This window comes from Nelusetta ayraudi, unplaced genomic scaffold (assembly GCF_046127955.1).
Source record: "Nelusetta ayraudi isolate G7.1 ecotype Tasmania unplaced genomic scaffold, CSIRO-AGI_Nayr_v1 ptg000034l, whole genome shotgun sequence".
NCBI lineage: Eukaryota > Metazoa > Chordata > Actinopteri > Tetraodontiformes > Monacanthidae > Nelusetta > Nelusetta ayraudi.
Genome location: NW_027466084.1, coordinates 3,725,926 through 3,753,039, shown reverse-complemented (window position 1 = coordinate 3,753,039; position 27,114 = coordinate 3,725,926). Strand labels below are relative to the sequence as shown.

At 43.4% G+C, this 27,114-nt stretch overlaps 4 protein-coding genes across 4 annotated transcripts; all 4 read left to right on the top strand.

Annotated features, from left to right (window-relative positions):
* The first annotated feature begins 1,373 nt into the window (after positions 1-1,373).
* On the top strand, positions 1,374-3,351 carry LOC142892388 (pleckstrin homology domain-containing family F member 1-like). The gene is made up of 2 exons (XM_076032534.1): positions 1,374-1,695; positions 2,377-3,351. Exons 1-2 carry the CDS (start codon positions 1,452-1,454, stop codon positions 2,766-2,768), a joined length of 636 nt encoding a protein of 211 aa, XP_075888649.1. The 5' UTR covers positions 1,374-1,451; the 3' UTR covers positions 2,769-3,351.
* Positions 3,352-7,146: 3,795 nt separating this feature from the next.
* LOC142892387 (pleckstrin homology domain-containing family F member 2-like) lies at positions 7,147-8,947 on the top strand. Its single transcript, XM_076032533.1, has 2 exons — positions 7,147-7,516; positions 8,077-8,947. The coding sequence occupies exons 1-2, from the start codon at positions 7,276-7,278 to the stop codon at positions 8,622-8,624; spliced, it is 789 nt and encodes a 262-aa protein (XP_075888648.1). The 5' UTR covers positions 7,147-7,275; the 3' UTR covers positions 8,625-8,947.
* A 3,788-nt stretch (positions 8,948-12,735) lies between these two features.
* wbp11 (WW domain binding protein 11) lies at positions 12,736-18,088 on the top strand. The gene is made up of 12 exons (XM_076032532.1): positions 12,736-12,918; positions 13,380-13,466; positions 13,581-13,612; positions 13,721-13,814; positions 13,963-14,159; positions 14,254-14,387; positions 14,489-14,652; positions 14,740-14,976; positions 15,193-15,318; positions 15,453-15,731; positions 15,848-16,033; positions 17,371-18,088. Exons 2-12 carry the CDS (start codon positions 13,403-13,405, stop codon positions 18,039-18,041), a joined length of 2,184 nt encoding a protein of 727 aa, XP_075888647.1. The 5' UTR covers positions 12,736-12,918; positions 13,380-13,402; the 3' UTR covers positions 18,042-18,088.
* Positions 18,089-19,464: 1,376 nt separating this feature from the next.
* ddx47 (DEAD (Asp-Glu-Ala-Asp) box polypeptide 47) lies at positions 19,465-25,408 on the top strand. Its single transcript, XM_076032530.1, has 12 exons — positions 19,465-19,623; positions 19,807-19,900; positions 20,646-20,834; positions 20,913-20,984; positions 21,335-21,453; positions 21,946-22,017; positions 22,113-22,229; positions 22,368-22,514; positions 23,753-23,890; positions 23,965-24,035; positions 24,198-24,327; positions 25,067-25,408. The coding sequence occupies exons 1-12, from the start codon at positions 19,489-19,491 to the stop codon at positions 25,253-25,255; spliced, it is 1,473 nt and encodes a 490-aa protein (XP_075888645.1). The 5' UTR covers positions 19,465-19,488; the 3' UTR covers positions 25,256-25,408.
* Positions 25,409-27,114: the final 1,706 nt, after the last annotated feature.

Genomic DNA, 27,114 nt, shown 5'->3' with positions numbered 1-27,114 from the left:
TTTCATGCTCCTTCATTGAGTTTGCATAAAGCAAAGTGTAGCTTCTATTTTTTTAACATTATATCGGCTTAACACGCTGACCCCTGTTGAGCCGATATAATGTCTTTTAAAGACAGCCTTTACTCACATTTTGAAGTGGAATTTCAGCTGGAGTTTCCCCGTGTAAATGCAGGTACGGGACTCAAACAGGACGGCTGTTTGACTGGTTTCAATCGTGAGAGCCGGCAGCAACACGGGAGAAGAGAATGGCATGTCAACGCGTCAAAGCGTCAGTGCCAGTAAGAGTGGCTGACACGCGGTGATGACAGATCAGGTCACAACAGCCGCGGGCTCCTCTTTGTCGTCGCAAGATTGTTTATCTCTTCATGGTGGGGCCTGCCAACACTTCTCAAGGACCTTCTTTGCACAAAGCAACAGGAGCAACGAAGTGCGTCATGTTTGAGTATTGTAGAACAGTGGTTCTCCACTGGTGGTGTTATAAAATGACACCTTTTCGCCTAATAATGACAATATGGTCCCTGAATTTATTCATGCTCACTCAGTGTGAAACCTGTTTAGATGCACACAAAGTTGATATCCTGGGTGGGAAACAGGCTCACATTCATTTTAAAGCACACTCACTCCACAATGGAATGTTTGTATTTTTTTTTTTTTTTAGGACCAATTAAGTTCAGTGGATAATTTCCCACGGCACACCTGCTATTATCTCATGGTGCACTAGTGGTTGGAAAAGACTGCTCTGGAACGAATGCTGATTAATTCAATGAACGCATAGCAGACGACAGACGACTTTCAGTGCAGACCAACATTTTGGATCTGGTGATGAAATCAGTCGCGTCATCTTCATTTCATCGGTTGAAGATTCCAGTTTGTCCACTACAGTGCTGTATCATGACTTCAGCCTCAGCGGGCCGCGGCTCATATTTGCATAAGGATTTGCTGAACTTTTTAAACCTGAATGCTGTGCACATCAGATTTTTCTGGGTGGGCGGAGCTCCATTGCCTCGGTCATTGAAGATCAAACGCAATTTGGCCTCAAGTTGTTTTTTGTTTTTTTTAAACTTCACTGGATTCAGTACATGAACGTCAGCATTTATTAACGTCACCATTGATGTGAAGCGTCTCCTTGCCTGCAGCTGCAAAAAAGCATCCCCAAGCCTGATTACATTTAGTAACACGAACTTTTAGATGATGATCAAGCAGGACAATTCCCCAAATTCCCGCTCGCTCTTCAATGATAATATCACTGACTTATTGTTTCGCTGCTGTTTGTTATTCCCGACAAAGCCAATAGACTTTTTCTCTCGCTTCCTGATTAACGTGTTTGTCCTGTTCACACGTGGAAAGTCCTACCTCCAGAACACAGTATTTAACTTCAGTCTTCAGACTGCAGTCAGCAGCAGTCTGAGTTTACACGCCCTGTCCCGTTCCAGCCAACCGCAGCAACTGCAATGGACTTGGCCACGCTGGACAAGAGGAACACGAAGCGCATCAAGGCGGTGCAGAACTCTTTCGGCGCCTCCGGCTCACGGCTGTCCAAGCCGGGTCGGGTTCTGCTGACGCAGGGCCGCCTGGTGAAACAGTGCCGTCGGCGGCCGCAGCCGAAGGTCTTCTTCCTCTTCAGCGACATGCTGGTGTACGGCAGCATCGTCATCACGGGCCGCTGGCACGAGAAACAGAGGATCCTCCCTCTGGGTGAGAACTGCTGTTTCATTCACATTGATGCATTTCTGGATCAATAGAATAGAAGAGGGCCGTTTCTCAACTGGCGGGTCGCGACCCAAAATTGCTGGCTAGTAATCTATTACAAAGTAATCCACTACTGTAATTAAACAACTTTTTGAGTAACGGAGTAATGTAACAGGATTACTGCGGCAGAACTGGCAGTTATATCATAATTACTTCCTCAAGTTACGATTACATTACTTTTGTGAAATATTTTGCAAGTTAAAAATGTCCGATTATCCACAAAATGTCTGAAATTTAGAAAAGCAACCAAAAACAACGATTTTGCAGATTGATGATGCAGCCGCGCTCGCAAAGTCATTGACATGTGACGACGCACCAAAGCAAGCATGGCGGCAGCAAAAGAAAAAAAACAGCTTTTAATTGTGTTTAATGGCTGAAAATACAAACATTGTTTTGAGTCTAAATCAGAGAATATTGTGGTTCGATGTACGTCATGCGCAGGAAACAAGACCTTCTCCACTGTCACTTTATCTTTTTTAACTAAAGTAATTAGTAATTGATTACTTATGAAACAAAGTAGTTAAAGAAGTAATTAGATTACTTTTTCAACAAGTAATCAGTCATCTGTAGTTTACTTTTATTACTTTTATGGAGTAATCCCAACAACACTGTCCACTGTCTCTCCAGAGGACATCCTGCTGGAGGACTTGGAGGACAGTGACCTGATGAGGAACCAGTGGCTGATCCGCACGCCGGTCAAGTCCTTCTTCGTGTCGGCGCCCTCTCTGGAGGAGAAACAGACCTGGATCGCCAACATCGAGAACTGCCAGGCCAGCCTGCTGCAGGGCGCCCCCCTGCAACCGTCCACCGGCCTCGCCGTCACCTGGATCCCGGACAGGGTTTCTGAAAGGTGCATGCGCTGCTTCAAAAAGTTCTCCAAGACGCAGCGTCAGCACCACTGCCGGAAATGCGGCTTCCTGGTGTGCAACTCGTGCTCCAAACACAGGGGGTTGATCCTGCACATCGACCCCACCGAGAAACAGAGGCTCTGCAAACCGTGCAAGCATCTAAATGAGTGAGGAGAGGGTGAGATGTCAAGCCAGGGATGGACACCACTGGGGGGGGGGGGACAGTCAACTGTGGTGATCAGCGCCCTCTGGTGACTCGGGGAGAAAAGCCTCATATCAACACTTCTTGACTTGACTTCACCCAACATCAACTCCAGTCACACTACTGCTCCCTCACACGCCTGTTTTTTTTGTATTTCAGCCATTTTCCACTCACGGATGAAGTTGACATTCTTGAAGTCAGGAGCAGTTCTGTTATGTTTATATGTTAATTGAGTAATTGTGAATGTTTTAATTCATAGCTTTTGAGTTTTTCGTGTCTCAAAAAAAGAGAAAAAACGTCCATTCTTTTGTCTTTTTTCTTGTTTTGTTTTGTTTGATGTGGACAGTGGATCGTTGGCAGGGAAGCGTTGAAATTGAAATGAATGGCATTATCTTTTGCACATAGCAAAACTGGCATCAATCTTTCTTTATAGTTTTACTAAAACTCCACAAGAACAACTGCTTCTTTATTTTCTGCAGTCTGATTAATTTCATGATGGTCAATTTGCACAATAAAAGAAAACTAAATAAAAGAATATTTCTTGCTCACAGATCAGTCTTTGTCTGTTTCTTCACTAAAAAAAAAAAAAGAAAAGAAAAAAGAACTCAGCCAATGGGAGAGGGGCCGAAATCGGTTTTAAGTCTTAGGGCCCAAAACGGCCCGGTTCAAAACCACTGCTTTTTGTCTTCAGTGCTCCTTTCATCTTATCTGAATGATGCTAGTTTAAGCTAAAATGTGGCCACAAGATGTCACTGCTTGCAAACTCTTGAAAGTGAGAAACAGGAATCAAAGCGCTCACCAGCATGTGACAATTATTTGGGGGTAATAGGCACTTTTCATAATCAATGTTGCCTGAGAGGAATTGAAAGAATATTTATTTAATTCTCGTTCTTAATTAGACTTGACTGGACAGGAATAATTTTTCACATGACTCAGTTGATTGGAATGACAAAAATACAAGTGGGAGATTAATTTTTACAGTGCAAAGGGGCTTCAATTGATTGCTTTTATCACGACTTTTCCAAGAAATAGATGTGAAATTTCAGAAAATTTTAGAAAATAGAATAGAATAGCCTTTATTGTCACTGTAGCAGAAAGATGGAAAGAAATTGCGTGGCAACTCCCTTGTGCAAACAATCTGAAATATAAGAACTAAGATAAATAAAATAAAAAAAATACAATACAAGACTCTAGTTGGTATGTACAAGTATGTACAGGATTTAAGAAAAATGAAAAGAGGTAGATGTGCGTTATTGCACGGGTAATTGCAGCGGTGTAACATGCTGAGTGAGTGTGTAGTCAGTGTGAGTTCAGAGCTTTTATACCATTTATCTTGATTTACTGTTTTAGTTCCCTGTTCCTCCATTGTTTTCTCCTGAGGTCCGAACACGCCGGGGGGCGGGGGGGTCTTTGGTCTACCCATGGGCACGCTGTCCCGTGGACGGCTCTGGCCCGGGTGGCTAGAGGGCTCTGCAACTTGGGGTGGGGCCTCCTGTCTGTCTGGGCTGGGGCGGTTGTGAGTGTGTGAGCCTGTGTATATAGAGTGTATGGGTGTGTCTGTGTGTCTGTTGAGGTGTGTGAGCGTGTAGCTGTTTGTGTGTCTCTGGATTTGTGGGTGTGGGAGGGTCGAGTGTCCTTTGAAAGTATAAGTTTAAATGGATGTGAGCATATTTTTTGCAATTTGTATTCATTTTCCTGCTTTCTGTACTTGGTATCTAATATTTTCTTCATTTGTTGTTTCGCTCTCAATTTCAATTTTTTTTTTTTTGAAATTCTCTATGTTTCTCTTTTTGCTCTTTTTGGAATAGTTGAAGCACAAGCAGACAGTGCAATAGTGCACATGATGTTAGTCTGGTTGAAAATACTCAATGCGATAGTGTGTCTTAGGTTTTTCAAACTTGTTGATGCCCTTCTGCATAGCACAATCACCTTGTTGATTGAAGCTGCTTTGATTTAGAGCCAGACTCTGGCACTAAGGTGACCTGAATAGCTTTCTAAGTTTGATTGCTCATCCAAACAGTTTGCTATCTGGGCAGGCAGGTTCTGCATGTAATTGTCTTCTTTGCTGTGACATTGAATCTCACCGGCCAAAACATTAATTGTTGGACAGGAATAACTATGAAGACGTACCTGATGGGAGGAGCTATGAATAACTTCCCCTAAAAACCCAGACAGCATTTTGAAACTGTAAGAGGGAAAAGATGAGTTCCAATCACTGCTCAGCAGCAGTGACCATCAATGGGGGATGTGAAATAACATGAGAGGAGGAAGAGAATGAAGAAAAACAAATGGGTTGAAACTCCAACAGAACCGTCAGTGCTGAAAGTTTACATGTCCTATTTTAAGTCACGCACTTAAGTGCATGTTACACAACGCAATGAATGAGACTTCTGTCCTCCATCATTTATTATCCTAACTCACAGTGCTGAAGGGTGGCAGTGACTCTTACGGCCACCTTGTGAAAATTGCTTGCTTCACACTGTGTTTTAATACTCTTTGACTGACACTTTATTTAAATAAGATTCAGGCTTTATATGCTTTCAAAATATATTATTCTCAGAGCTACCATACTGCATAACAGGAGCAACAGTTTACAGAATTTTTTTTAACCAAAATTTGGATATGATCAGACTCACAATAACCACGAAAAATCGTGTTACAATTTAATTGGGTGGTGGGAATGTTTTATTTTTTATTTTTTTGAATTGCTCATTATTATTATTATTATTACGGTGAAGTGTTGAGGAGGAAGAACAGGCAAGAAATTGATGATGATCTGACAATCGTGACAACGATATGCTGGCAATGACGGCGGTCACGGTGACGTGATCACGAAAGAAGCCGATAAACAACACGAGCGACGATAACAGGAAGTCAACAAAGGGCCAATTGTGGTATCGTATCCTAAACTCGTAAAATTAAGAGAGTAGCCAGAGACGGATGAAGGTAGAGCTTAATTCCACTGCTTTTATTCTTCTTCTCCTTCTCCTTCACCTTCTCACACCTTTCTCTAATCACAGCAGATCTCTGAGTGTCCTCTAATGGCAATGTATTATAATAACAACAACACCACACCAATTGTATTTTATTTTATTTATTTATTTATGTATTTATTTTACAAAAAGGTATACAATATACACAAATATATTAATATGCTTCACTTGAAGTGAATGAAATCTAGAAACAAACTGCAGTTTTACACGTGCGTTTGAACAGGTATCTCCACTTGTCAACCGTGATGGCACGTCGTTTTTGTGTTGACAGCTTACATAGTGAGAGTCTGCTGCCATAAAAGTTTCGCCGTTTGATAATCTACGCAGATTAACAAGCGAGACACATGACATGCGAGCGACTGGCACGTGGTGAGAATTTGTTTGCGCTGCAGCTACTAAATAAATGTTCAGTCAGTCTCCCCTCCGCTGCAGAAGCACCCAACTCTCACGCAGGTTAAAACATCTCTCCTCCAGGATGAATTTAATCATTTCTCATCCGTCACCGAAGATCAGGCCAAGACTGTTGTTTTCCACTGCCGAGTGCGGCAAGGCATCAGATTCCCCCAGCTACTGGCAAATGTCAGCATGCACACGTAGTCGGCATGCGGCAAAAGTATTCACCTTTTTTACTTCCTGCAAGTAAAAGTGCAGATGCTTGTGTAATGCTTGTGTAAAAGAATACTGTGGTAAAAGTTACTGATTCAACGCCTTTACTCATGCGCAAGTAAGAAAGTACAGGTTCTGAAATGGATTTAAGTAAAAGGTAAAAAAAAAAAAAAAAAAAAAAAATCTATAATTCATGAAACAGTACATTTTGTTGTTACATATATGTTTACACTTGATAATATTAACCAATGTTTTCTACATTTTTATTTTTCTCTAGACTGAAAATGTACTGACCAGTAACCCCAAAGCCCCTTTCAGTCATCTGAAATACTTTCCCTCTAAAATATGATCCAATTTCAGATTTATCAACACAAGAGCATCGTTCAAACAGCTCAACTTCAGGCAACAACAATTTCAGTAAAGTGAATCATTTTTGCAGAATTTGTACCTTTTAAACACTTTCACACACAAAGGTAACCAGCATGTTTTTCCAAACTGAGTAGAAAGCACAGAGATTTGTTCATACATTTATGGAGTTAAAGTAAAGTACAGACACCTGAAAAATATATTCAAGTACAGTAACAAAGTTAGTTACTTCCCACCTCTGTATTATACAGACTTGCTGTCCTGTATACGACCCCGGTCTCGCTCCTCCTCCTTGGAAACTCCTTCAGCCTCTGCCTCTTCCTGCGGAACGTGTTTGTCCTCTTGATGCGCCAGGAAACTCCCGCCGCATTCCGTCACCGGCTGAACGGCAGCGTTAAAACGCGGAGGTTGCAGTCAGAAACACGAGTCGGTCATTCAGCCAGCCAGTCAGTCAGTCAGTCAGTCAGTCTGTGTTAGTTTCGCTCCCTTGGCTTCAGCGACGAGCACCAGGATGGACAGCGTGGCCTTTGACAAGAAGAACACCGAGCGCATCAAGGCGGTGGAGAGCTCGTTCGCGTCAGGAAGTCCTCTGTCCAAGCCGGGTCGGGTCCTGATCGGCCACGGCCGCCTGGTCAAGCAGTGCCGGCGACGGCCCGCCCCCAAGGTCTTCTTCCTTTTCAACGACCTCTTGGTTTATGGGAGCATCATTGTCAGCGGCCGCTGGCACAAGAAACAGAAAGTAATCCCCCTGGGTGAGTAACGCTCTTTGACTTTCCATTTGACAAAGTTAAGCGATTGGCAAGAACATTGAATCAAAGTTCCAGTATGTAACATTTTGGCCTGATTTATGATTTTTATATAGGTAAGTGCCCATAAATACATTAATAAAAGACTTAACTTGCAGTACAATAAAAGTAATTTGGTTTTCCTACCCTTGCAATGGTTCTCATTTATATGCATAACAATATGCGTCGATCAATAAAGGTCTTGGTCCTAGTTGCCATATTGCGCCACCATTTTTTAAGGAAGCCCGTCTGACAGTGGCCTCAATATAAAATACGCTGTCAGGCGACCTCCCTTACAAACAAGTAAAGTTAAAATTAAAAAAGTACATATGGATAAATGCCTTGCAACCCTTAGTGCAGGAAGAAGCAGGTATTGAAAATGGATGATTGGATGGATGGATAAATAAATAGTACAGAAACACGAATGAATGAATAGAATTCAAAAACCTAGAGTTGGCTGGAATTTCAACTCAGGCGTATAAATCCTGAAAATGACGCACGAGGTTCCGTCCTCACTGTCTCCCCAGAGGACATCCAGCTGCAGGACATGGAGGACGGTGACGTCATGCGCAACCAGTGGCTGATCCGCACGCCGGCCAAGTCCTTCTTCGTGTCGGCGGCCACTTTCGATGAGAAGCGGGCCTGGATGGCCAACATCCAGAGCTGCCAGGCCAGCCTGGTGCAGGGCGCCACCCAGCGACCAGCCTCCGACTACGCCGTCACCTGGATCCCGGACGGCACCTCCGAGCGGTGCCTGCGCTGCTTTGCCAAGTTCACCGTGGCCGTGCGCCGCCACCACTGCCGCAGGTGCGGCTTCCTGGTGTGCGACTCGTGCTCCAAGCAGAAGGTGGTGATCCGCCACATCAGCCCCACCGAGAAACAGAGGGTGTGCAAGCTGTGCCACGACGAGGTGAGCAAGGAGGAGGAGAAGTCCCGCCTGAGGTGGGACAGCACCGGGAAGAGCAGCTCGGATGACGAAGATGAAGCGTTCCCCGATGATAACAGCCAGGTGTATGAGACGCCTCAGACAATCATCACTGAGAGTCATTGGTTGGACCCTTGGATGATTTATTAGCCCGAGTTCCCTCACCAACACCTACTTCACCGCTGCTCTTACTCTGTGTTATGACAGAGTGAAAGGTTTCCGAACCCAGCATCTACTTACTGTATTTATAAAGATGGACTTGCTGTGTGAGTGATGCCATTTAGCTCCGACAGTGTGTTTATTTTTATTTTTTTTTTATATTTATTGTACATATATTATGCTTTTTTTATTGTTATTTAAAACATCTACTTCATCACGTTCATCCAATCGCTATTAACTATCACATTGACATATTGTTTTGTACTGACTTATTGTTTTCATGAAATTTGTCATTAAAGCACAACAATATGAAACACTTGGCTTAGACTGAAATCCATTGCAATACATCGCAAACATAGTAATAACAGAAAATAAAGGAAAAAGTGCACCCCATTTCAAAGATAGAATAAATTTAGTATTTGGTATTTTCAACAGTTGGGTCAAACTTTGATTAGTGAATCAGAACCAAACTGCATGATCAGCACATACCTTTTGTAATGTCACTGTAATCGTTCCCCAAATAATTAAGTAAACAGAGAAACACAGTATTGATACATGATCTCAAAGGGGTCATTTCCTGTTTCGAACTACCTTGGTATTCTATCATGGTGTGAACTTCAGTCAAGGAGTTGTCATCACAAAACCCCTGTTCCCATACTGCTCAAGCAATATTTCATATTTATGAACCTATTCATACATGCAGTCTCTACTATCCATCTTGCAATCAATAAAATGTAATGTAATTTTTTTGTTAAGCGGGAGGAGCTAAAAAAAATGGTCTTACTTTAATGGAAAAACACGGGTCCTACTTCCTGATAACACCAGTTCTCCTCAAGTTCTCCTCTACATGCCACTTAGAGATTAATATTATTAAGAGCATCATTGTCCACGAAAGCTGTCTACAAATAAGTATTTCATATATATATATACAAACTTAAAAATATTCCTGCTACATGTTGTTTGTGTTTCATGTAAAGATTTATCCCATGTAATAACTTCAGGTCATGTGTTCTTGTGTGTCAAAAAAGGGCAGACATTAAAAGTTGTCCCAGGCAAAGCTAATGCACTGAACATAATGTGGAGGGAAATGAATTACTTTAAACTGTTTAACTGTTTGAATACGATAACAGCAGCGCAGCTAGAAATGCGGCACAAGTCGCGTGGACATGAATTATAAATGCTGGCACAAAGTACACAGGATGATCTCACTGTGCTGTTTAAATGACTTGTTTATAACACAGTATTAGTCACTGGATAAAAAAAAAACTGTGTGAGTCTCGTAAGGTTTAAGTAAAGAGATTTAGAAATGAAATTTGAAATCTGACATGGAAGTTCCTTTTTTTAATCTTACATTCGAATATACATTTATACATACAGCTAAAATGAGAAAAAAAAACCGCTTTTACCTCAGTTTTTACTCATTTGTTTGCCTGATAAATCAAGATATCAGAGAATGAATAAATAGTGCCAGGTGTTTTTAATGGTTATGTTGGCTTGTGTACCGGTGGAAAAACACCTGACAAACCCATTCTCCCAAGGTGATGTCAGACCTGTTTGTCTGTTTTCACTAACCAGGAACTTTATAGCCTACTTACCAAAGACGAACAGTGCATATTATGTTGACGTTGCAGGAGGGACAATCACAAATATGCTATTACAGGAAACACTGTAGAATTGGAGCAATTAGGTTGCAGTGCTACGAGGAGGAGGAGGGGCGGGGGTCCAATGTGGTCATTAACAACAGACAATTCATTATAGGATCCTAGTCTGCCTGTGACTCAAAACGTGAGCAGCAGTGTTATTTGAAAGGGAATTTCTCATGAGAGGATGCTGATGTACCTCCATAATCCACCCTTGCTTTTTCCAGACAATCAAGCTGTATTAAACTATACTAGCAAACAGTCACAAGAGGATATTCTCTTCTCTACTCAACCTCACGAAGCAGGTTTATATCTGTAGTGTTTGGGATCTCTTGAAATTCTAGATATTCAAGTTATCATGTCTAGTTGATAGATCAGCACTTCAACATGCCAGTGTAATCCTTTCCAAAGTAATGAGTAACCAGAATAATAAAAGATCACAAAAGAGTATTTTCATGTTTCACAACTGACTGCCTCACTCTTTAATTCTGTCGGGTGAATTTCAGTCGAGGAGCTGTCATAAAATGATGGTAGTGTTTTGACATCAGACACTTTTGGGGGAGGGGGAATTGAGTACGGCTACACTTTAGTTCACACACGTGCTGCTGGGCGGTTACATTACTCATTAAACAGAAAAAGAGCGAAACAAAGCGACAGCACACCCTTGTGGTCAAGATAAGTTATTTGCACAAAAAACGAATCATTTATGTTTCCCCCAAGGACGATGGTGAACTTATCATTATATTCAGTTTTAAACTGACAGCTATTTCAATACTATGAAATACAATACAACGTAGGGACTAATTAGGATTATCCGAATATCAGGTCAAAAAAGACTGCCAATGGTGCCTGTATGAGTTGTTTTGGACCCAATTACAGTACAGCAGACACACAGGTTTAAGTTTGAAAGTGTCTTTCATCAGGAATTCCGTGGCCCCACCTCAAGAAGGGGAGCCAGAGCCTATGGAGATTGACAGAACCAATCTCACGCCAGAGGAACATCTGCATCGCCATTCGCCACAAAGACAACCTCTGCCTGTACTGTGGACAGGCTGGTCAAAGGCTGGCAAGGCTGACGACAGTCTTCAGTCTTGAGTGCAGAAAGGTAAATAACAATCTGGCTGGGAATGAGTGGCAAGCAGGGGTCTTTATACATAACCAGTCAGTAACTTTGTTCTCAGAAGTGAATGAAGTCAATATTTACATTTTGCCATTTTCAGAAAACAATTCCTGCATATATGTGTAGTGCCGCATCTGGACCTCATCTTCTTCTAACACGACAATAGGAATTTATTGCAGCACAGCCGTCCGCTGAACCACGTTGGGAGGACGCAGAGGTGGTACCCGATTGGCTGTGATGCGCCTCTCCTGATGATCAGATCTCACTTGAGGTCGGGAGAGACCGTAAAATACCCAATTTAGGAAAACACTTTCCCCACAAACCACAGGGGGGAATCAGCCCAAGAGGACCTGGCTCCAGGCACGAGGGGTACTGCCTGGAACTGTCCCCAAGGTTTATGACTGTTATCTGCTCCAGGACATTCCTCGGCATTGAACAACAACACCAGATGGCCATGAGGGACTCACATTTCCACAAAGTTAAAAACTGTATTTTCTTCTCCACAGGGACACTTCAAACTCATGTATTTGCAATTGTTGTCAAAATAAAGCATGAATGGACTTTGAAGTTCAAGTTTTGGCCAATCCACGAATCCTTCCTGAAGGAGACCTGAGTACAGTGGCGCTTCAGGTGGAGCAACAGTGCCCTCAAGAGGCAGGAATAGGAGGTGCCTCTGGGTGGTTGATTTAGACTTGGACACACGTTTCATCAGTTTCTCTCCCTCGACACGCACATGGATACCTTTCGTTGCTGGGGGTGTTTTCGTGGTCATTTTATTTCATACTGCTTCGTTTGAACTATTTGGTGTTTGTTAAAATAAATGTGTATTGAGCCTGACGTGGTTGTTTGACTGGGTTATTAAAGTGTGGTTCAAATCCCTGCGTACCGGCCAAGAACTCACCGTTAAGGTGAAACGGTATTGAGGCTGATTCTAGTGTTTCTTGCTCACACTGACAATCAAGAGCAAGTGGTGCTCCTTAAAATTCATATCAAGTATTCTTTCCTCTGTCCCGAGTCGGTCCGTTCGTGGGAGTAGGGACGGCGTCACATGTCCTCCCTATCCCCTCGGATTCCCTCTAGCGGTCAGAGTGGTCAACTGCATGTAAAATCCATGTTTATATATTTGGCATCCCGTTTCATTTCTTAGGAAGTTTGATTGGTTGAATTAAACAATAATTCTCCCTCCACTACATATGAAATGTTTTTGTTGTTTTCCTCCCGCATTCATTGCATTGCACTCAAAATAGGCTTCTCCCAACGACTGCTGTATTTTCAAATGAATCCGCTAGGGGACACTTGAGGCACAGACTTACTTCTGTCTCGTTTTGATTACGTCACATCAACGCGCCCACTCCTACTGGCGGCTGTCTGTAAACATGGCGAACGGCTAGCATTGTCCATTCGGGCAGAAACTTCTGATTGAGTCAAATTCTGTATCATAAACATCTGTTTTGGTTCACTTTTGGGGCGCCGAAGTGCGTGAGTAGAGCGTTGTGCTCTACGGGCTTTACTCACATATATAAAGGTATGATGAGCCGGTATCGGCTCCCTGTTTCTCCCAATTAGTCCTGGCTCACGCTATGAGCTAACGATATTAGCTTAGGGGAATGTTGCCAGAGAGCATTTGATTTTATGCTGGATGTCGCATATTTTGGTCGACTTTTATGTGTTCTACTTACCTGTAACCACGGTTCAGTTTGTTTGATCTGACGCGTGTCATTTGGGGGGGTGATACGTGTGCCTGCACCTGGCAGCGTGATAGCCAATGGTTGCTAACCTCTCCTCGTTTTGGTATTTTTCTGCAAAATGTCAATCCTACGAGTTTTTATTAAACTGGCAATCGAATTGGCGCAGTTTAGCTGGTGGCTCTGGTCCCAACGTCGTGAATTGCATTTAATAAAACATTTTTTCCGTGACACACGGGGGTAGGGTTCTAATTACCAGACGATTTTAATATTTCTTTCACAACAACTTAACATTTTTCAGGGTAAAGGAGACGCACCGACACGATGGGGCGACGTTCAACCTCCTCCACCAAGAGTGGAAAGTTCATGAACCCCACTGACCAGGCCAGTAAGTACCATCACCAGATGACCTATGCCGACCTGTTAGAAACCACCTCACTAAGCGTTAAGAAATGGTTGTCAAATGTAAGCGAAAATAATTAGTTCACGGTTTTCCTCACAGGAAAGGAGGCCAGGAAGAGGGAACTCAAAAAGGTACATACTTGTTTCTCCATTGTCTAGTCTACATGTTTTCTGTTCACGCGCCACTGTTGTGTGGCTGTGTCACTTATATTTTGTTTCATTTGTAAATATTCCTACCAGAACAAGAAACAGAGGATGATGGTGAGAGCGGCAGTGCTGAAGATGAAAGATCCCCGGCAGATCATCCGTGACATGGAAAAGCTGGATGAAATGGGTAAAGATCCTCTTGCGTGGCTCACAACTAAAGAGCATTTTTAAACTATTGTGTGTTGATTTTAATTTTTTGGTGCATATATATCATTAAAAAAAGACAGACTTTTATCTTCTCTAATGTCTAATTTTTTATTTCATGTTGTCAACAGAATTCAACCCAGTTCAGCAGCCCTTGTTGAATGAGAAAGTGCTGAGGGACAAAAGAAAGAAGCTGCGTGAGACGTTCGACCGTATTGTTCGGCTGTACGAAAGAGAGAACCCAGAGACCTACAAAGAGCTTCGAAAACTAGAGTTGGACTACGAAACCAAAAGAGGGCAGCTAGCTCTCTATTTTGACTCAGTCAAGGTTTGTCATTTCTCTGCATGCCTCCACTACAAAAGTGTCTTTGATGATGGGATGCAATACTTGATTACCAATAATCTATCTTACGTGCTCCTAGAATGCGGAGTCTGTCGAAGTTGACAGCATCCCTTTACCAGACATGCCACATGCCCCTTCCAACATCCACATTCAAGACATCCCACTCCCAGGGGCTCAGCCACCCTCCATTCTGAAGAAAAGCTCCACCTTTGGGTAGATTTTCATCTGCGCTCTGACGAGGTTTTTGTACGTACAGTCACCAAACGATTCTCTTAAGTATTAATTCCGTCGTCGTCTCCTGTCAAATCTTTCAGCAAAGGCCTGTCGTTGTCCACTGGACCGGCTGTGGCGATGGTACCAGGTGTGCCACGTTTGCCTCCAGGAAAAAAGCCCCCTGGACCACCACCCGGTCCTCCGCCGCCACAGGTGCTGGCGCTCTACGGCATTCCAGCGCGACGTGCGTTTGCCTCAGACACAGGTAATTTAGAAAGGTCACCTCGGTGCTGTTGCTGCATTGCTGCTGAGTTCTCCGTTTGTTGCTCATCTTTCTTCATCCGCCATACAGACTTGGTCCTCCCTGGTTTCGAGAAAGACTTCGCCAAGGACTTAGGCAGAGATCGGGACAGCGGCAGTGACAGTGACAGAGACCGGGACGACGTGGACGACGATGAGAGCGATTCTGAAGAGGACAGCGAAAACGAGAGGGACGAGGGCGGGGACGGCGACCAGAGGATGCGGAGCGAGCGGCAGGTGGACGAGAGGAGCAGAGAGGCGGAGAGGGAGAGGAATGAGAGACATGCAGGTGAAGGTTTCAATAATACTTTGGTGTATGTTATTTAAAGATGCGTTTTATTTTATTTTTTAAATGCCCTAAATTTTACTTCTGCTCTAGATATTTTCCAGTTGCTGTTTTTTTGTTTTTTTTATTTGACTGAAAAGAAAATTATCTGCATTTTAGCACTTAAATGTAGCGCTTTAGCTTATTTAACTTTCTTCTTATTATGTTGAACCACTCCAGGGCGCAGTGTCCGCTTTGCAGACATGCCTGCAGAGGCGCCTCATGATGGAAAACGTAAGAAGAAGCGGCTGGTGAAGAGAACGAAGGCCATTACCCCCCTGCAGGCCATGATGTTGAGGATGGCAGGTACCATGTGCTCGTATACTCACGACTTTCCTACAAAGACTTCTTTCTTACACACATATTTATACCATATATGTCAAGTGGCAGAGAAAATGGTGTTGTTGTTTCTAACAGCCTTGTTCTTCTTACGCTTACAGGTCAGTCGGTTCCTGAAGAGGAGGAAGAAGAGGAAGTGGAGGAGGAATACACGGATGACTCAGACGGCTCCGACACTGAGGACAAGGGACCGCCGGGTGACACCCAGTCCCACCTGATGGCCAACCCGCGTCTGCCACCTCCCACTGGCCCCATGGCGCCAGGACCTCCACACTTGCAAGGTCCACCAATGACTGGACCTCCGCCACTGGGTCCGCCACCGGCTCCTCCGATGAGGCCTCCTGGTCCGCCCTCCGGCCCTCCCCCGGGACCACCGCCAGGTGAACAATTACTTTGAAACAAAACTGTGTATCAGAGTAAATGTATTAACCTGCTTTTTAGGGTCTTGTAATTTGTTTTTTTGTCTCACATAATTTTAATGCTCTTTTGTCCTCAGGTGCTCCTCCATTTTTAAGGCCTCCTGGTATGCCAGGGGGCATTAGGGGTCCACTGCCTCGTCTACTGCCTCCGGGACCACCACCAGGTCGGCCCCCAGGTCCTCCACCAGGCCCCCCTCCTGGCCTCCCACCAGGACCTCCGCCACGAGGTCCTCCTCCCAGACTTCCCCCTCCAGCACCGCCAGGTACACTTCCTTTTTGCACCAGTGGTTTTGAAGAAAATCTATAGACTTAACTATCATTTAGCACATTCATATAGTCCAGGAGCGCCCAATATGTCGATCACAATCTACCGGTCGATCGACCCAATAGAGAGATAGAGAGAGAGAGAGAGCCAGTGTCTGCGTCAATTACAGCAGGTACAGACGTTCAGGCAGGAAGTCGATGATTAGAAAACACTGTGGATCCGGTTGATTTTTGTCATTATGTACAATGTGCTGGACTTTGTTTTTAATATGTGCTGGATTTTACTGGGAAGCGTAAATGTGACGTATCGGCTTTGACACTAATCAGATCGGCCATCAAATAAAGTAGATTTAAAGCAGATTTCACTTTAAATCAGAAACTAGAATGAACAAAATCAATGTATACTTTAAATACCTGCATTTTGTTTTGTTTTTTGTTGGGTTTTTTTTACCCACAGTTTCGCTGTTTTCTTTAAATACACGCAAAACTAGCTGGGTTGTCGCGCAATCTTGCAATCCTTGCGCGAACCAATCGAGTCACCGCGCGAGACGCCTCGCTCGGTAAACACGTTTCAAAGGGGTTTCCGCTCGGACGCGCCGCAGATCCTGGGAGATGCTGCTAGCAAAACGTCTGCGTTACACACACACACACACACACACACACACACACACACACCAATTATTCCTAACCCACGTGCTGAAAAAGGCAAAGGGATACTGCAAACCATCCTAGCGTAAACATACTTTTACACTTTTAAATCATGAGTTTGCTCTGCAATGATAAGCACTTTTTTTTTAGTTTCATGTGTCTTGTTTCTCTTTTCTCTGTGATTCTTAACAGTGAACTCCAGTAGTTATACAGTTTGCTAGATGCTGATGCTGACAGTTATAATGTACACAAATATGATCGAATTTATCATTGCCGGTATTTTACTTTGAAAATTGCTTTATTTTGAAAAGTAGCCACAATGTTTGAGTGACTTGCCGTCCAGTTGACATGGATCGCTTGCGGCTCGTGCACAAAATAGAGCAGACGCCAAAACAACCAATGCATGGCGCTAGCCACAAGGGGAGGTGCGCGCCGCCTCGCGTCTGGTGTGAACGACATCATTAGTTACCATGTGCGCCGAATGGAAGCGGTCTCCACTTAGCGGTGTGAACCGGCTGTTATAGTACAGGTATGTTAATACTGAAGCAAAAACTAAGTTCCAGTAACTACAGCTCAGTTTCACCAAAGGGCCACAGTGAACCTTAAAGCGTTGTGTTCTACAGATTTGGTTTTCCTTTTAAATCTGGAGCTAAAAGCTTTTTTCTTGTTGGAATTTTTTTTTCAACAGGTATCCCACCTCCTCCTCCGAGAGCAGGAGGACCGCCGCGTCCAATGGGCCCGCCGCTCTCCCTCTTCCCACCACCCCTCAACTCCAACGTGCTCAGCGCGCCCCCCAGCATCGTCCAGCGGCAGAAGGGCTCGGGCTCCGGCCAGGACGGCCCCCCCGGCAACCTCCCGCCCCCCGCCATGCCCATGCGGCCGGGCGTCATGCAGATGCCCCCGCCGCCGGGCACGGCTGCCGCGCAGGCCGGCCCCAACCCTGGCCACCACCACGCCACCATCGAGAAGCGGGCCAACATCACCTCGCTGGCCGGAGCCGGCGGTGGCCTGGCTGTGGGCGCCGCGGCCGGCGGAGGCGCCACCATCTCCGCCAAACCTCAGATCATCAATCCGAAGGCGGAGGTCACCCGCTTCGTGCCCACGGCGCTGAGGGTGCGCAGGGACAAGAGCGGAGCCATTCCTGGGGCGGCGCCGGGGCCCATGGAGAAGGTGGGCAGCGGAGGGAGGAAGGGCGATGACGGCCTGGGAGGAGGAGCGCAGGGCCAGAAACAGCAGGCTACTGCGGCCCAGATGGGCCTGATCAGCACCTCTCAGAAAGGATCCGGGTCCCAGCCCAACATGAAGACCAAGGACCAGGTGTATGAAGCCTTCATGAGGGAGATGGAGGGACTCCTCTAGAGTTGAAAGATGTTCATCTCGGTTCCCCTTTTGAATGACGTTAGTAATTTTTTTCTGTGTTTTGTGCAGAATTTTTGAGGTAGCTACGTTAACGTTAGTGACCCTGGTCGGTTTCAACTGTCCGTCCCGGTCTTGGCTGGCTCATTTCTGTATTGGATTTATTTTTTGTTGTTATTTTATCCCCACATGAAACATTTTGGTCAGAGCTATTCAAGAAGAAGAAGAAGAAGAAGAAGAAGAATAAGGAAAGTTTCCTGTGCTCCAAAAAAATTGCCTCTCTCCAATGTAGTGTTTTTATTCTTTGTTTTTTTTCTACAAGTTTTTGATCGACTCATTTGTGATGGTCACAAAATCATTTTCTATGTATTAACGGTCATCTCCCCAACATATTTGAAATAAAGGTTTGGAATGTAGACGAACAAAAGCTCTGCCTAAATAAAATAAAAAAAAACCCATCATAAAACCTTTCTATCTGTTTTTATATGTTACATAACAGTTGACTGAACATATATAACATGTTGATGAGGTCATTGTTGGAGAGTTCATTGTTTCAAAGTCTGGAGACTGTAAGCTAGTAAGTGCATTTGCAAACTAGCCGTGTGAGACAAAATCAAGTGATTGATAAAAATACAACAAATAAAGTGTAATTAAAGTAACATTTTGATAGACAGCAGTCCATAAAGTTGAATTTCATTTTGGTTTAATGGTTAGCATTTTTGCTTCACAGGAAGAGGGTTGTGAGGTTGAATCCCACCCAGGGTTGTTTCTGTGTTTAGTTTGCATCTTTTCGCTGTGCTAGCTTTGGTGTTTTCCTGGGAACTACAACTTCCTCCCGCAGTCCAGAAACATGCACTTTGAGGTAACTAGCAGCATTATAGTCCATAGTTGTGAGTGTGAATGATAGATATGTAAAATAAGATTTTATAAAACAAATCGCTGTGGCAATATATATGGTTGGTCGTCTCTATGTGGAAGAAAATCCAGGACCGTCAGTATCAAGGTGGCGACACTCTACCCTAAGAAGACATTGTTGTTAAATATTTTTACAATTCGATTACAGTGATGTGTGTCAAATTTTACTGTGCATCTTCCCGTCAGCTCATCTGGTTTCATAATATTAATGAATTTTAATACCAAATAATATTAGCTTCAAATTTGTCTCCTTTCCTCAATCAAAGTACCTATAAGTGCTTTTAATTTTGTTCTGTTTGATATGTATTTTTAATACTTTTAAGAGTACAACGTATCTATATAATTCCCACTATTTGTTTATTTATTTATTATCTGTGTTGTAAGATTCCGTAGCTAGGTCAGCAGATACGCGACGAGTTGTTAAAAAAAAAACAAAAAAAAAAAAAAAACATCAATTCCCATCACCTCTCGCGGCCAGAGTTACTAGTTTCCGCATCTGCGCAGTGGGCGCCTGACGACACGTTGGGTTTGCAGCATGGCGGACGCGGAGGAAAGCATGAAGGAAAACATAGAAGAAACAGTCGGAGGGTCGAGTGGTGAAGAAGACGAAACAGTCGGAAACGTTAATAACACGCCAAATGAGGAGACAGCGAAAACCTTTAAGGACTTGGTAGGTTAACGCGAATTATAAAAACTTGTTGTACCATCTACCCACGCTCTGCTTTAGCAGTTTGTGTTGGCTGGCTAATGTTAAGTCATTTTCCCTTTAAATTCTCCTCTAGTTGTCAGAATTTCAAAAGCCTAATTCTGATACTATCAGCGACTCATGGTGTTGGGTTTTCGCCGTCCACAGGGTGTGACCGAGGTTCTTTGCGAGGCGTGTGACCAGCTTGGATGGAAGAGTCCAACCAAGATCCAGGTGGAAGCTGTTCCAGTCGCCCTACAAGGTGAGTGCAGGGCGGCAAGGCTGCCTATCAGCTGACCGACGACAACAGAGCCACCACATCCATGCGTGTGAACAAAACTGCATCACTACCGGTAGTTCAAGTAAAGGTCTTTCTAGTGAGATGTAGCTGGGAGGGTTGGCAACCGTCCCATGAAGAACGAAATGTAGAATTTTTGAATTTAGACTCAAAGCCCAGTGCAATGTATTGAGTTGAAAATGAACTCTTCGTGTGCCTGTATTGCTTTGAGAATCAAAAGTAGGTGATGATGTACATATACAGTGAATACCATCGAACTTTAAGCACTCAAAAGATCATAATTAAATGAAATTCTAGTTTTGTATACAGGCATGTTTGCTCAATGTTTGCTCTCTGTACACAAACTGCACATTTCATAGAACAAACTCATGCACAGCACAGGTGCCTTTCGCACAGCCCATATTATTAAAATAATCAACGACATCGTTGTCTTTCTAAATTTCAGACATTTGTGGATAATGAGATGTTTTTATCTTGCAAAATATTTCGGAAAGGTCACAGAATCATTACTTGATCAAGTAATTATGATACAATTACCAGTTTTACCACAGTAATCCCATTACATTACTCCGGTATATTAAAAAAAAAAAAATTAAAAAAAAAAGGGAGTTTAATTACAGTAGTGGATTGCTTAGTAATTGATTACTGGCCAATACTGTTCACCGCACGCAGTTTCATTAACATTTGCATTTGCCTTGTTGCTCTGAAGGGAAGGATGTGATTGGCCTAGCAGAGACTGGCTCGGGAAAGACTGGCGCCTTCGCTCTGCCCATCCTCCAATCACTGCTGGCCTCACCCCAGAGGCTTCATACCCTGGTCCTCACCCCGACCAGGGAGCTGGCGTTCCAGATATCTGAGCAGTTTGAGGCCCTCGGCTCCAGCATTGGTGTCAAGTGTGGTACGTGTCCATTGATGGATTTGATTTCTGTGGTTTTGTTTCTGGCACTCATCCTTTTTTTCCCCTTTCTTTTCCCAGCTGTCATAGTTGGAGGAATCGATATGATGTCCCAGTCTCTGGTGTTGGCTAAAAAACCACACATTGTTATTGGTAATAGAACCGTCACCATTGTTTTGTATTAGCGCTGACTTTTGTCCTCTTTGTTGAACTAATAGTAAACTGTGCATATCTTCATCTTATATCTATCTTAATGTATCTTTAATATCTTGAAATCTTTAAAGATATTTGTACTACACTGTACAATTTTGCACGATACAATTTGAAAGTAAGTGGCCCTCACAGATGGATATTTACATGGAGATCAGATTTTAACACAGCCATGTGAACACAGCAATATGTTTCCCATACATTCAAGCTTGCTTTGCACTTGAAATAGATGCATTATTCTTCTCTGTCTCTTTTGGCATAAATGTGATGCATTGCATTCTTTCTTCTTATAGCAACACCTGGCCGCTTGATAGACCACATGGAGAACACAAAGGGCTTCTCACTGCGAGCTCTGAAATTCCTGGTGATGGATGAAGCAGATCGAATCCTTAATATGGACTTTGAGACGGAGGTGGGTCCCTCCAGACTTAATATCCCACCAGCTCGTGGAACAGGAGAAGTTCCATGATGTGTAATTGTCCATACGTAGCCCTTTATTTTCACAACAAGCTAGTTTTTCAAGTTTTTTCTGAAGGATGAAAATACCAGTTTGTAATGAAATCATTCAACAGAGCAGATTGTTTTGTATTTCACATTATGTAGTTTTATTTTTTAAGAGCAGAAAATACAATAGTTTTAAAGATATATGTAAGAAAATTATATCCAAGCTACAATGTAAAAGTTTCAAGATTTTTCTGATTGTCTCATTTCCCAAAAATTTTCATCAGTAGACAGTGTTTTTAATTTTACCTTCCTCTTATTTTGGCAGACTTCGATAAGGAACTATGACATGTATCAGAAACAAATTAATAACGTGTGTGTGTGTGTGTGTGTGTGTGTGTGTGTGTGTGTGTGTGTGTGTGTGTGTGTGTGTGTGTGTGTGTGTGTGTGTGTGCGCGCACAGGTGGATAAAATCTTGAAGGTGATTCCTCGAGATAGACGCACTTTTTTGTTCTCCGCTACTATGACCAAAAAGGTAGGTGGTGTCCCTGTTTTGTGTATTTCAGGTTCTGCTAATTGTCAGGAGAGCTAATGGAGGCTCACAATGCATACTTTTCCTTTGATTTACAGGTCCAGAAACTACAGAGAGCAGCCCTGAAAGACCCTGTCAAGTGTGCAGTCTCGAGCAAATACTCCACAGTAGACAAACTTCAGCAGTACTACATTTTCATACCATCAAAGTTCAAGGTAGGTTACAGGCAATCGTGCATTGTTTCGTGGTTTAATATGAAAACACTGTAGCAGCTCTGTAATGGTTCTTTTTTAAGTAAAACCAGTTTGTTTTTTTGGGTTTTTTTTAAATGTTCCTGTGCATTTCCTCTGCAGGACTGTTACCTGGTTTCCATCCTGAACGAACTTGCTGGCAACTCGTTCATCATTTTCTGCAGCACGTGCAACAATGCCCAGAGGCTGGCACTGTTGTTGAGAAATCTCGGCATCACAGCGATCCCTCTCCACGGCCAGATGAGTCAGGTAGGGCTGAACTCATCCACAGATCCACAGTCTAAATGTTAAAGGTCCAATGTGTAAAATTAGGCTTAATTTATGATTTTTATATTGGTAAAAGCTTCATATACTGCCCATAAATACATAAATTGAAGTGTGTACCCACAGTACAATAAATGTAATTTGGTTTTCCTACCCTTTGAACAGTTCTTATTTATGTATAAGAATATCTATGGATCAAAAAGGCTCCCAGTTAGCTGCCATCTTGCACCACCATATTTCTAAGGAAGCCTGGTGTGGACAATCCAGCTGCCTGACAGCGCGGTTTGTATTTATGGCGACTGGCATCCTCAAATAAACCAATGAAGAAGTTGGATGAGGTATCCAGGTTTGTGTGCGCAGGCCACTGTAGTTCACTGGCAAGCTTGGGGGCGGGGCGGAGGAATGAAAGACGCTGCAATCTAAAACGTAACCACTTGATGTTGCTGTTTCTAATCAAAGATTTCCACATATTACACACATGAAGCGCTAAACTCTTGGAAGGTAGGCAGGTCTTTGTCTTTAAGGACTGGCAGCACAGTCCCCACCCTTTCAAAGATTAAAGCAAATGTTTAAACTGCTGTCCAAAATCCATGCAAGAGGATTAGGGCCCCAAGAAGAGAAAACAAACATTCTTTGCTCGTCTGTGCTCCACACCTTCAGGGTCAATTAACTTGATCAGTTGTCTTATTGGATATCCTTGCATCTGCCCATTTCCAGCTATCTCGTTCTACATGAAGGTGGCAACCTCCTCCAAGTTTGTCTGTTTTATTCTTCTGAACAGATGTAAAGTTCGACACAGTCATTTCAATGTCCTAATACTTATTACCACACTTTGTCTGTGTGCTAGAAGGGAAAGGATTTCCTTGTTACTAAACCCAATATTGAAGTAGAATTTCACAAGTTGTTCCACAGAAGACATGTTGTCAAGTGATGATGGTGCGCAAATGCCATGAATTGATCTTGAAATTTCTACCATATTCACGAAATTTTGTCTTTTTTTTCACAAAATTTTGTCTTTTTTTACGTCGACTTTATTCACGAAATTCTGTCTTTTTTGTCAACTTTATTCACAAAATTTCATCTTTTTATGTCAACTTTATTCGCGAATTTCATCTTTTTTACGTCGATTTTATTTGTGAAATTTCGTGTTTTTTTATGTCGACTTTATTCACGAAATTTCATCTATTTTCATTCCGATTTTTCTCTCTTTTTGTTCATATCAGAATAAGCGCCTGGGATCTCTAAACAAGTTCAAGGCAAAATCCCGCTCCGTGCTGCTGGCCACTGACGTTGCATCCCGTGGACTCGACATCCCTCATGTTGACTGCGTCATCAACTACGACATCCCCACTCATTCCAAGGTACCGAGGTGGTTGGATGACTTCACTTATTGTGCGTGAATTGAATACATTTACAACGCATCTTGTTCTATTAGGACTACATCCATAGAGTTGGACGAACTGCCAGAGCAGGACGGTCTGGGAAGTCCATCACCTTTGTCACGCAGTAAGTTCTGCCTCTCCATTAGCCCAGACTTCACTGTGCATCTGATTATCTCTTTAATAAATTCATTTTCTTCATCAGTCTTGTAAAGTTTCACTTTATTCTTGTACTGAATAAGTTGTGATAAGATTTGTGTGCTGACTTGCACATGTTGTGTTGTCCCAGATACGATGTGGAGCTTTTTCAGCGAATTGAAACCTTAATTGGAAAGAAACTCCCAGAATTCCCTACGGAGGAGGAGGAAGTGATGATGCTGGTCGAGAGAGTCAGCGAGGCTCAGCGATTTGCCAGGCTGGTGAGTCGCCCCTTTTGGTTGAGGTTTCCATTTGTGTCCATTTTTCAAAAGAAATTTAATTCAACACCAATACTTGAAATTGTTTGAGCTTTTGAGAAATCACCGGATGTTTAAGAAGATAGAGAACACAGGCGCAGTGCATCTCGCTGAAATGTTTTACCGTGCATTAAGGAGAATTTTGCATCAGAAAATTGAAAAGAACAGCATAATTAAAAACAGCTTCCTTTTGTTCGTAATAATGTAAATACACTTTCTACAATGAACAAATTCTGAATGAACTAGTGATGGGAGATAACTTACTTTTCAAATTCGACATGATAATCGATATTTTTGGGGGTTGATATTGCGATATTGATATCAAAAAACACCTTTTTGTTTTTTGTAAAAAAAAATGTAATTGATATTTGATATTTGATATTGTAATTTTTCCAATAAATAAAAAGTTAGAAATCACAAGACACACGTGACCATGTAATATAGCGTCGGGAACTACTAGCGCTGCCCTCTTCGTCCATGTGTGCTAGCATGTTGCTGTGATGACTGATAGTGATGTCATTGTTGGGGTGACAGACAGGCAGCTTGCGGTTGCCAGATTGGGTGGTTTTCCGCTAAATACTAAAGCCTGTTTACGGTGCGTTTTTAGTTGGGGTTTCGCCTGGAAGAAACCCCAATCAACAAAGCTGTGTAAATCAGACTGCCAAAGGATTTCAACTGACAGAAAATGTCTTGTCATGGCCAGGAACTGAGGGAACAAGGGGAGAAACGGAAAAGGCCCAAAGGAGGTGATGGAGAAGATGATGACACAGAGCAAGCAAGTGGAGTGAGGAAAAAAGTCAAAGGAGGACATGGAGGACATGGAGGACATGGAGGAGGGGGGTGCGGGGGGATGAAGAAGAGGGGTGGAGCAGCTTGGAGAGGAGGACGCTGAGTTTTTCAGGACTTTCAGACTGTACACAAACCACCATCAACGCACCATCCATGATTTTTGCCACCGCAGAGTATTTAATCGCAGACAATAACCGTTCCTTGTTGTCCTTTGAGATGTTCCTTTTATAATAAAGCCTCGTAAACCCCCCAAAAAGCTTGCGTTTGCATTTTGTTCATTTTATTCATTGACTGCGAGTGTCGTTCATTAACCGTGCTGTTGGTCTTTGTCCGTTAGAGGGGGCTGTTTAAACATTACAAAACAAGCTTGCGTTTGCGTCTCAATTTTAGTCATTGACTGCTGGTATTGCTCAGTAAACGCGTCTTTTGTCCACTAGATGGAGCTGTTTGTGTGAAAATCAACCTCGTTCCATCTAACTTGAGATTTCAGGCATTAATAGAGGAATATATACAGATACATATATGTATGTATTTATATATGTATATACTGTATGTATATAAATGTATATACGGTACATACATACATGCATGCGTATGTATGTTTATATTATAACTACTTACAATCTCTCTCTCTCTCTCTCTCTCTCTCTCTCCCTCTCTCTCTCTCTCTCTCTCTCTCTCTCTCGCTCTCGCTCTCGCTCACACACACACTCTTACATGTCATTCATTTGTGGCGAAGTGAGTGGGGTTGGTCCTCTCCAGCCAATAGGGGACGGTGGGGTGACACACGGCCAGTAAAGTGTTTGTGGGTCCCGTGTACGTGGCATAGATCTGCGCGGCATAGAATGACAGTGGTCGTTGCCACGGTGCCATTATAATACCATAAACGACTTCTTTCATATACGTTTGACGTTTCCTGAGAATATATCAGTTCTCGTCTGTCGGGAGCGCGCACGCCCCCCCCCCCCCCAAATTCATCGTCGTGCCTGTGCGCCGCAGTGTGGCGCAGTGGCTCTGCGCGGTCTCTCCCTCCCGCTCGCGCTCTCTCTATAACGGGCTCCCGGTCTGCAGGGGGGCGGGAGCAGCAGCAGCAGCAGCAGCAGGCGGTCAGGTCGAGTTGAGGAGGCCCATCCTCCCCTCTCCACCCCCAGCAGTGTGTGTGTCGGAGGCAGCACTGTGCCGGTGGGACGCGCCGTGGTGCGGCTACATGCCTACAGCTCAATAGTGCGGAGCCACTAGTTTGACACCGGACGGCGGAGACGGAGGGAGAGCGGACTGCTCTGTGAACGCACCCGGACCACTGCTTCGCTGACTTCACCCGGTAAGTTTCTGGCGGTCGGGGGGTTCTAACCCGAGTTAGTAGAGAGAGCAGATAACAGAGTGCTTGGCTCGACAGTGAATGACGTATGACGCATTGGAAAGTTTGATTGACTTTGATAGAGCAAGCTAACGGGAAAATATCATGCGTTGTCTTATATCAAATAATTAACATACCAACTGACCCTACCTAACCCACTTGCCTCGAGCTAAATGAGCTGATTTGGGACATTTAAATTTTTTTAAATTAAATTAAATTAAATTAAATTAAATTAAATTAAAAGCTTTACCCTATAATTCAGAAACATTATCTTCTCCGAAACCAACCCTGACTGGTTATTTCTCCCTTGCGGTCTAAACTTCCAAACGGGACGCCTAGCAAGTGTATCGATGGCGTCACAACAGCGTCACCGCTCACTCATTTCATTCTCAAAGTTAGCAATATTGGTTGCGCAGATTTATTAGCGCAGACGCACTCCCCCCCCCCCCCTCCACCACCGGCGTCCCAACATTTTTGGCTTCACATTTTGGAAACATGCCAGTGCACAGTCACCTCTCAAACTGTATGACCCCCCCCCCCCCAAAAAAAAAAAAAAAGGATATAAAGTTAGGGATTTTATTCGAGTGGGCGAGCAATAGCGTATC